Genomic DNA, 11389 nt, shown 5'->3' with positions numbered 1-11389 from the left:
AAAAAAAAAAAATTAAAGAATTCCCAAAACACTGCATAATAGGGATGAATATAATGGAGTGAAATAAGGACAAAATTGAATAAGATGATTATAATTAAAAAACAAAGAAACACCCAAAAACCTAAAGAAAGATTTACAGACAGATTCATTTTTGAATTGTTACCAGAAATAGGAAGGGAAGGAAGGAGAACTAAAAATTAATATGTAGGTAACAGATACTGAGTGAAGAGAAAGGCACTAAAATTAAGAAATGGATTATTAGGAAATGTATGTTTTTTAACAATATCTGAATTAAAAACCAATACGATTTCTAAACTCACACTCAAGTCATAATGAAAAGTGTTCCTTAAAAGCTAAAAGTATACAAAAATTAAATATTCCTTGATGCTTCCTGGGCTCACATGTAGTGGAGAAGTGGGAAGGAAATTAATATTTAGATAAAAGACACATAGTAAATTGGGTGAAAGGGAGGACTATTGAATGTTGGAATGTGAGGTGATTAGCATAAAATATTTTTAACTAATTGCTAATACAAGCTGGGTTTAGAAGAGGCCGTGGCACTAGAGACGTTATCATCAATGTCATATGGATTTTGGGTGAAAGCAGAGAGTACCAGAGGAATGTCTGTGTTTCATTGACTATGCATAGGCATTTGAGTCTGGAGATCACAACAAATTGTGGCTAACCTTGAGAAAAATGGGAATCCCAGAACTTTTGATTGTGTTAATGAGAAACTTATACTTGGAACCAGAGGCAGTTTTCAGAACAGAATAAGGACACAGTTGTTATCATGTACCACTGAGTCACCTGTGACTCCTAAGGACCCTCTATATACATTAGCTCTGAACCCTGCTCTACCCCAACGCAATGCACACCTTTCCTGATCCTGAACCATGCAGTGTTTCCCTGCATGGTTCAAAATTAGGAAGGGAGTCTGTCAAGAACGAGTTCTGTCTCCATATTTTTCAATGTATATGCAGAACAGTTCATTGAGGTGGTTGGATTTTATGAAGAGGAATGTGGCATGAAGATTGGAGGAAGATTCATCGACTACCTGCATTATGTAGATGATACAATATTGCTTGGTGAAACTGACAAGAATCTGAATCACTTAGTATAGACAGTCAAGGACTCTTGTCTTCAATATGAATTGAAGCTTAACTTTAAGAAGACAAAGATTCTCACCACTCAGCCAATTAGCAGCACCATGATGGATGGGGATGATATTGAGGTTGCTAACATCTTTAACTTGCTTGGTTCCACAATCAACACTCTTGGCACCAGCATTCATGAAATCAAAAGATTACACAGTTAAAGTCTGCTGTCAGGGATCTGTCTAGAGTACTTAAGAGTAACAATGTCAGTCTGGAAACTAAGGTAAGCTTGATCCAGGTCATGGTCTTCACAATTACTTGCTATGCACCAGAGAGCTGGCCAATAACTGAGGATGACAGAAGAAAAAATGATGCCTTTGAGTTGTGTTGCTGGAGAAGAGTGTTGAACATAATGTAGACTTTCAAGAGAATAAACAGGTCTGTCTTGGAGAGAGTGAAATCAAGTTTCTCCTTGGAGGTAAGGATTGTGAAGCTCTTCCTCACATACTTTGGCCATGTGGCCAGGACGGATCAGTCCTTGGAGAAGGACAACATGCTTAGAATGGTGGTGGGACAGCACAGGAGAGGAAGACCCCCAGATAAGATGGATTAACACAGTGCCTGTGACAGTGGGATTAGGTGTGTCAGAGTAGGTGAGACCTGTTTAGGATAGGGCTGGCTTCAGCTATTGTACATAGGATCACTATGAGTCACAGGCACATAACAGCAGCAACAGTGCTTAGAAATAAAGAGGTTTCATTTAAAAATTTAATTCTCTTTTTTCTTTAAAAAGAATTTATGACAATAAACAGGCAATAATAATGAATTTAAACTGTATTGTGATTATTCCTTTTGGAAGTATAAAATTTCAAACATAAATTCATTACCTTTGAGTTGGAACTGACTCATAGCTGACTCTCCAGCTGATTTTTGGAGGCTGTAACAGGAGAAGGGATTGTGTGTCTTTCTCTCAGAGCAGCTGGTAAATTTCCAACTCCAGAGAGGCATGTCCTTTGGGTTAGCAGTGCCACTCCCCCCGGACCAGGCCACCAGGGCATCCTTTGGTAATTAAGTCTTGCCCAATTTGCCATGTTGTAGTTAGGTACCTTCAAGTCAACCATGACTCCTAGCAACACTATGAAAAACAAATCTGAAACTTGGTCTATCCTGCACCATCTTCAGGATCTTTTCTATGCTCAAGCCCATTATTAAAGTCACTGTGTTAATCATGTCTTTTTTCCAGGAGTGATGATCCTAATAACACCTTCTAGTAGTTTTGCCATCTATGAGATGCATTGCACTGGGAAAATCTGCAGTTAGGGTTCTCTCCAAATTATTGAGGAATAATTATATCAATTTGAGGACTAAGATGCATCTGATTCAGGGCACAGTCTTTCCAATTACTTGCTACACATCCGACAGCTGGACAATGAATAAGGATGACAGAGTAATAATTGATACCTTTGGTGTTGGATAGATCACTGACCATCCTGTGGATGGCCAAGAGAAAAAAACAGATACATCTTGGAAAGGGTGCAGCCAGAGTGCTTGTTAGAAGCAAATGATGAAGCTTTGCCTCACATACTTTGGACATATTACTAGGAGGGGGTATTCCGTGGAGAAGGATATAATGCTGGGAAGTGTGGAGGGTCTGCAAAAGAGAGGAAGACCCTCAATTGGGATTGACAAGGTGACTGCTGCAATGTGCTCTAATGTGTCGGGAAGTATGAAGATGGAACGTGGTTCAGATCATTTGTTTTTAGGGTCTCTATGAGTTGTACTAGATAACACCTAACAACTTTCTTCCACTCAATAGCTCTCACTGTTCTTCCAACAAATTATTAGCAGCAGGACCCATTCATTCTGCTTTGCTTCTAAGATCATGGGAGGTGGGGAGACCACTCAGGGTGGTGTGTCCATAGCTCAGTTCTCACTATTCTTTAATGTCTTACACCTGTCCTACTTTTATACATGCTATTTGATTTAGACAAATGAGAATATAAAAAAAATCCTTATTTTTTAAACAATTAATTTAGTGAAGACATCATAAAGTACCTTTACTGGAATTTTTGGTACAGATATTTCCTTAAAAGGTGGTAAGAAATATACAGACATTAGAAGCCGTTACCATTTAGATAGAATAATTTTTATTTCTTAGCTTTTCACACTCAGTCCACTGGCTGAGTAAAGGAGATATGTTTGTATTTTTAATCTTCTTGGAGTTCCACAATCTTGCGCTGTAATTTCTTTAGGTCTTTCTGGACTTTATGTTTCTCTAATTGCATCTTGGTTTTCTGTATTTGTTGGAGGGAGCTGAGCGAGTCATGAATCGATTTAAATCCTGGCATGAAAATAGACAAACAAGACATTGGAGTAAGACTGGCTAATCAGCAGTCTTGTTACAATTGGTCATCATTTAACCCAAAGCACACTGAAGTCCATTAAGATCAACCGAAAAATGTTTAATAACCTATTTTCTTGTATGTAATCAGCTGCATTTCCTATCTGGTTTCACTGTAAGGAAACAATTCTGTTCTTATCCCTTGTCCAAAAATATTGCGGAAATGAAAGAATTCTATCTTTGAAGAGAGATATAAAATATACTCTTTCTGTAGACTTTGATAAAAAAATTTAGGAGATAAATTTTTAAAAATTTGCTTAATTGGAGGAAAATACCACAAATAAGGATTTAAAGCAGCTTTGAAAGTAAGCTGTCTGAGTGAACTACAGAAAAAACTGTCACAGCATTTTCTCTCTCTCTCTTGTGTTCACAGGAATGCAACCCATGTCTAATTCGAGACTTTTACTATAGTAATCCCCCACCCCCACCCCAACTTGCTGAAAGCATAAAAGAGAACACCATTAATTTGGGTCCTTGTTTCCAGAACTTCCATTTGGTAAAATGCAGAAATATGCATTTTGTCAGTTTCCATTCGTTCTGGGATTGTCCTCATAGCATGAATAAAACTGAACTTCTGATAGTTAAGCAGAAAGGCAGGACATGAATTAAGAGCCAGTGAAGTTTGGAACATAATTCTTGGCTAGAAAATTTGTTGTTTAATTTGGTGGTGGTGTGGGGGAGGTGAGTTAACTGTCAGATTGCAAGCAGTGAATTCTACTTCTGTACCAGGAACATCTGTCAAGGGAAGCCACCTCGTCAGAAGGCCCCTTTGAGACATCGCTATGTGAACTAAACGTTGGTAAAATTTATTAATAGTTTATTTCTTCCTGATGTTCAGAAGACAAAATGAGTTGGGGCTTTCTCTAATAATAAAGGAAGCCTTCTAAATTCCTGGTAACTCCCTCAGAATTGACTGGAGGCAGATGGCTGCTCCACAGCACCTATCTCTAACCCTTCCCTTTTACAAATGAGATGAGCCTTTCAAATTAATCCTCTTTGATGTTAGCTCAGCTTGACATTGCTGCCATTAGCCTCTCGAGAAGAAAAACAGCCATCACACCAGACTTTGCTAATTCATCTCTCCTTGTCACTTTTAAAGGTCAAGTTTCCAGTCTGAGATCTGTCTGGGCTCATTACCTGCAGTTCAGTGAGAGGGTCATTTGGTTTAAGCTCCTATTTTCATGGTAGGTCTACAAATCAGGTGTTGGTGATCTCCAAGGAGCTTTCCAAATATAAAGATGCTGTGATGCTGTGAACTTAGTAAAAATTCCAAAGATGTGGCAGCCCTGTGACACTGCCAGTTATAGCTAAAGAAAGTTTACTTAATTACCTGACTTTCATGGTTATGGTTTGTTGATTGCCTTCGAGTCAAGTACTACTCATAACAACCCTATGAACAAAAGTCCTGAAGCCCTTCTACAACTATCGACATTTATCAAAGTTCATAGAGTTTCCCGAGGCATGTTATTCAAGAAGTGGATGCCACTCCTGCTCCCAAACTTGTCGTAGTAGACATGTGCCATTTAGTTGCCTGCGATGTATAGCAACCCTATGTAGGGCAGCTCTGAACCCTTCCCTGTCCTGAGCCAGTTTCACTAATTCTGACACACCAACCCCTATTGCCCCAGTCACTGTAATAATCCATCTTATCCAGGGGTCTGCCTCTCCTGTGCTGTCCCTCCACCCTTCTGAGCATGACATCTTTCTCCATGGACTTATCTCTCTGGCCACATGCCCAAAGAAAGTGTGGTGGAGCTTCAAAATCCTAGCCTCCAAAGAAAGACTTGGTTTCACCCTCTCCAAGACAGACTTATTTGTTTTCTTGGAAGGCTATGGTATGTTCAAGACTCTTCTCCAGCACCACAACTTGAAGGTATCTATAGCTTCCATAGCATTTCGGTATTCTGTAACATATTTGATAGAACCCAATCACATATACAATGAAGGAGCTGATAACAAGATTGATCCCTGACCATTAGGTGAAATTAGAAAACACTGGCCACCGAGAACAGGTTTTCTTTACTTAATAAGTATTAACTGCTCACCTGATTGGTATTCGGTCTGCATTTTCTCTAATTCATCCCAGATCTGCTTTTCCAGTTGGGTCATCTTTTTGTACAGTTTATTCTCTACGTGTTTTATTTTGTGCAGTTCTGCTTCCCGTTTCTGTGTGTTAATGAAATTTTCTAATTTGGTTGAAAGCTGCAGCAATTTTTCTTCAGTCTTATTTTCCAAGTGTTCCTATGAGAGACAGTAGGTGATAAAACTCTGCTGAAAAGAAACACTGTGGAGTTCAGCTTGTTGTTGTTGTTGTTATGTACCGTCGAGTCGTTTGCGACTCATAGCGACCCTATGTACCACAGCCCTAAACCGTGCTCTATCCTGTGCCAATCTCATTGCTTCTGACACACCCATCCTGAGTACCTCAGTCACTGACTGGAGTTCAGCTTAGAGGGAAAAACATGTTTTCACAAATTCCTTTTTGTATGTTAAGCATGAAGATTTAAACAAAATTCCTTTGTGCTTAAACTGTCCACAAGTTTTAGACCATGTTCATTTGTAATTTCTGGGATTCTATAGGTACTGGAGGAATTCCTTAGAGCTATTCTCTGAAGGAAAGGAAGATGTGGTTTGTGTGGCTTTCTTGAAATGCTTTGAGAATTTGGCGTTTCACTTGTGTTAGAAAAGTGTAGCAAAGGAAGAGTTCCCGGAAGCCTGACAGGCGATGTGCTGATGGGAGCGACAGAAAGGAGCCCAGGAACTGTCTTACTAAAGATCCTGGTGACTTCTCCCCCAAACCCAGGACTCTTTACAAGTCTTGGCCTGAAAAAAGAGTTTTGAAAACCTTTAATCAGCTAATTGCCCCCCAGTTGGGAGAGGATCAATGGCTTGTTTAAAGCTGAGGTTTCCAAGCATCACTTGGGAAGCTTGTCTCAAATCAGATTCTCAGGGGAGACTCTGTCTGATTCTCTAGGTCTGTGGTGGGACCAGGAATTGGCAATTAAAAAAAATCTCTTCCAAATATTCTAATACAGTCAGGGCACAAAGAACCAATCCAGTAGTAGGTTTTCAGTTCCTGCTGCTGACATTTATTGATATTGAAATGTGAGGAGAATTTTTTTTTCCCTAAGAAATGAGAGTTAAGAGGTAACAAACAGGAACCTCTGATCCTATCCTACTCTGTTGCTCTTTGCATTATTACCTTACCACTAAAACAGAACAAATTAGTATCAAGGCTAAGTCCTCAGGTGTGAGAATTGCTATGACCCAGGTAAGTGATTATGGTTGTACCTCCAAAAAAGAGTGAGTGGCTGTCCTCTTCCCCCCCCAAATATGTTACTGTTCTAATCCTCACCCTAATGAATGTGCACTCTGGTTTGGGAAAAGAGTCACTGCAGATGTGGCTGACTGAGATGACATCACTAGGGCAGGCCCTGATGTCTTTATGACTCCTAAACTCTCAAACTCATTGCCATCAAGTCAGAACTGACTAGTAACTCTGGTGAATTTGGGGAAGCTGTAACTTACATGGAGCACAATCACTCATCTTTCTGTGAAGCAGTTGGAAGATTCAAACCACCGGAGAGGCACTACCTTGAGTTAGGAGTGCAACCCTATAGAGTCGCACCACCAGAGATCTCTCTTCATGACTCAAACCCATCTCATTGCCATCAAGTTGAAGCTGACTCATAGTTCACTGTCTAGTGACTTTTCAAAGGTTGCTCATTGCATGGGAGCAAATTGTCCCTCTTTCTCCTTCAGAGCCGCTGGTTGCTTCAAACTGCTTGCCTTTGGTTTGTCAGCGCAACTCCTTACCTGTCAGGCCACAGGAGCACCCTTCTCTACGGCTAGTGTCTTTACAAACAGGAAAGAGAGGTACAGAGGGAAGATGGCCATTCAAGGAGAAGGCCAAGATTGCAGAGCTGCAACCACCGGCCAGGGAACAAGCACGGGGGCTACCAGAACTCGGAGAGATTGGGCAGGCTTTCCCCTAAAGCCTTAACAAAGCCCTGAATAGTAACTTCTAGACTCTCCAGAACCGTAAGACAATACTTTCTTTATTGATTTAAGCCACCTGGTTTGTGGTTCTTTGTGTGGAATCCTTAGAAGCTTATTCAATGATGATCAAGTATGTACTTGGTGAAATAATGAAATTCTTTACCAGTTTTTCCTGTAGGAGCTTCAGACAATTATTTATATAGCCGAGCTGGTCTGTTTCATGCTTGATGAGCAGGGATTCTGTCCATTTTCTATTGTTTTTAACTTCTTCATAGAGTTTATTTGAAAGTGAATTAAATCTACGAGGAAAAATACCTTGTTCAGTAATAATAGGTAAACTCAAGCAGATAAAAACATTAGTTTGTTGAAAAAGTTTGCTTTTTTTTCTAATGACTAGGGTCATAGCTAAGCATTTATAAGTTTCTTAGGGTTCTTTAGGGGGTGGTTGGGATTTTGGTGACACAGTGGTTAACGTTGGGAGCTGAAATGCACTAACCACTACACCAGATTGAAAGATAGTGAAGCTTTGTGTCACTTATTTTGGGCATGTTGTTGGGACAAAGAGTGTCTTGACAAAGACATTATGTTGGGAAAGGTAGAGGGTTAGTGAAAGAGTCAGATGAATTGACACGGGGGCTCTGGTAACCTAGTGGCAAGATGCTGTGCAATCCCAGATGAAGTGACACACTGGTGACAGGGCAGGACAAGGCTCTGATCTGTTATTTGTAGGGTTGCTATGGGTCACAGTCGACTGGACGACACCTAACAACAGCAACCAGTCTACAGGAGATAGATGGTGCCGTGTTCTCTCAGTCTTGGAAACCTTACAGTCAACCAGCAAGTCAACCAACCAAAAAAAAAAATCCACTGCCATTCTGTTGATTCTAACTTCGAGCAATGCTGAAGGACTGAATAGAACTGAATGGAGGGTTTCCAAGAGTGTAAATCTTTACAGAAGCTGACGCTGTCCTCTTTCTTCTTTAGAGGAATTGTGGTATTCAACCACTCACCTTTTGTTTAACAACTGAATTATTTAATCATTGTTCCACCAGGGCTCTTTAGAAACCCTATGTTGTTGTTTGTTGTTGTTATGTGCCATCGAGCCACCTGCAACTCATAGCGACCCTATGTACAACAGCTCTGAAGCTTGCCCTGTCCTGAACCAGTCTCACTGACTCTGACACACCAACCCCTCTGCCCCCGGTGACTATATCAATCCATCTCATCTCTTCCTCTCCTGCGATGTCCCTCCACCCTTCTGAGCATTATGTCCTTCTCCAAGGACTGGTCTCTTCTGGACATGTGCCCAAACTATGTGAGATGGAACTTCATAATGTTAGCCTCAAAGGAGAAACTTGGTTTCACCCTCTCTAGGACAGATAGATCAGATATATTCTGTCCTATTTGATACCTGTGAAACATCAGCTCTACATCAATGAGTGGAAAGTGGGAGCCAGAGGACGTGCACTTTACATCATTGTCCTGAACTTGTGTTCAGCCTAGTGGCTCAGAATTCCTATCTACATATTCACCCTGTCCCTGGACATGCATGCACAGAGTGACAAGAGAATAAACACATCATTCAGAAGTACATGTTATATAATTGCAGAGCTACTCCCAGACCTGGAAGCAATGCTTGTGTTTGAGAGGTATACTTTGGTACATCTCATGGGGTAGGGAGTGTGACAGGAGTTGGTAAACTTTTTTTCTGCCAAAAGCCAGATAAAAATATTTTAAGCTTTTTGGGTCATGAAGGCTCATTTTAACCTCTCAACTCTGCCACTGCTGTGAGAAAGGAGTCATAGACTATTCTTAAGCCAATGAGGATGTATAATTTGGTGCCCATCAATAAAATTTGGCTACAGTACGGCCATGTATGAGTATATATTAAAAGATGTAAAAATTCTTCTTAACCATGTGTTGTAGAGAAAACCAAAACCAAAACACACACACACACACACACAATTGGGTGCTAATGGGGCTTAAGGACAAGAAGCTTGCCAGACCCTGCTCTATAGGAACCCGAAAAGGCTAACGAAGGAGCCGGGGCACAGGGGATCAGCACTGTCTACGAGAGAGGAGACAAATGGGAAAACCAAGTGTCCAACGGGGATCTTAAACATTGGCACCATCTAGAAACCATGGAAGTATAAAGTAACAGAGAAAAAAGGATTTTATGAAATGGGTGTGAATATTGTTTCAGTGATTAAAAAGGTTAGAATCATATTTCAAGCCCTAGTGATGCAGAGGTTTAAGTTCTTGGCTATTGTGTAATGGGTTGGTAGTTCAAACCCAGTCTGGGATATGGCAGTCTGCATTCATCATGATTTGCATCTTTGGTAACCTTGTGGAATGTTCTACTTGGTCCTATAGGTTTGCTGTGCTACTCCATAGCAGCAGGTTTGGGTGAATATAATCACGTACCAGCAATTCAGAAAGTCTGTGGAGAGGGTGGAAGTTTGCGCAGAGAGGGATTCGTGATTGGAGAATTAATATAGAAATGACTCAGAGGTATGAGACTACAGAGAGTAGTTTTTGTAGATGTTCTGGTTCTAGTTTCCTATTGATAAGTTGTCAATTTCAAATTCCCTTTTAGAGTTGGGTAAAGTATTAGGTTGGCAGAAACAATACCTGTTGTTCAATATTGAAAATATTTAGGTTACTTTACAGTGTGTCAGTGGCTTGTTTCCTCGAATGTGTTCAGATAAAATTGTTCGCACTGAATTTAGTTTGTAATATTTATCACTGGGAATTTTTTAAACATTCTGGCCATATGCTTCATGTACATGCTTCTCTCATTCTCCTGAAAAAGTCCTTGGACTAATAATTCAGAGAAAAACAAGTTTTGCAAGATCATCTCCCATTTTCAGCAGGATTGAGTAAAGCAAATTAGTGAATACCACCATGGATAATTTTGTCCCCTGGGGGACATTCAGCAATGTCTGAAGACACTTTTGGTCATCACATCTCAGAGGCACCACTTAACCAGGACTCACCCCATACTTCAGAATGTCTATAGGCCAAGGTTGAAAAACTTGATTTAGATGATAAAATGGTAAAAGCTAGATGTTCTCCATGTTTTTAATAAAGTAACATAGCAACCAAGTTCTGATTTTCATCCTTCTGACTCATTTCTTTTGACTTTTGTGTAGGGGCTCCCCCGCCCCAGACAGAAAGGATACATTTGATTTAGATGAGCACATCAGCACTGATAAATTGTTGTTCTTAGTCTGAAGGATGCTTTGGGCAGAATATTGAGTGATCCTGCAAGTATTAAAGGAAAATGGAAAGAGTATACAGTCATTGTACCAAAAGGAATTGGCAGACAGAGAAGAATTTGATGGAACAACATATGAGTAGGATCCTACGGTGATGAAGGAAGAAGTTCAGACTGCTTTGAAAGAATTTACTAAGAATAAGGCCTCAGGAATTGATGGTATACCAACTGACATATTTCAACTAACAGATGCTGCCCTAGAAGTGCTCACCAAGTTGTGCCAAAAATCTGGAGAACAACAGCTTGGCCAGCTGACTGGAAGAGATCTATATTTGTTTCCATTCCAAAGAAAGGTGATCCCACAGAGCATGGAAATTATCAAACAGTTATCATTGGTGTCACATGCATGCAAGATTCTGCTGAAGAGTATCCAAAACTGAGTGGAACAGCACATCAATAGAAAACTACCAGAAGTCCAGGCTGGATTTAGATAGGGCCGTGGTACTAGGGATATTGTAGCTAATGTTAGATGGATCATGACTGAAAGCAAGGAGTACAAGAATGTCTATCTTCGTTTCATTGATTACACAAAGGCATTTGACTGTGTGGATCATAACAAACTGTGGCTAACTCTGAGAAGAATGGGAATCTCAGAACACTTGATTGTGCTAATGTGAA

The 11389-nt window shown here is 40.2% G+C and overlaps 1 protein-coding gene across 1 annotated transcript in view; it reads right to left on the bottom strand.

Moving 5' to 3' along the window:
• Positions 1-3301: 3301 nt before the first annotated feature.
• Positions 3302-11389, bottom strand: part of FAM81B (family with sequence similarity 81, member B) — a 104170-nt gene continuing 96082 nt past the window's right edge. Inside the window, exons 8-10 of the mRNA XM_006885391.1 lie at positions 7658-7793; positions 5541-5736; positions 3302-3435 (exon numbers count right to left, since the gene is read on the bottom strand). Of these exons, the coding sequence (XP_006885453.1) occupies positions 3302-3435; positions 5541-5736; positions 7658-7793 (466 nt within the window). The remainder of the gene's footprint in view (positions 3436-5540; positions 5737-7657; positions 7794-11389) is intronic.

The sequence above is a fragment of the Elephantulus edwardii genome, unplaced genomic scaffold (assembly GCF_000299155.1).
Source record: "Elephantulus edwardii isolate Elephantulus edwardi_28Jun2011 unplaced genomic scaffold, EleEdw1.0 scaffold00043, whole genome shotgun sequence".
NCBI lineage: Eukaryota > Metazoa > Chordata > Mammalia > Macroscelidea > Macroscelididae > Elephantulus > Elephantulus edwardii.
This window is presented reverse-complemented; position numbering and strand designations above follow the sequence as displayed.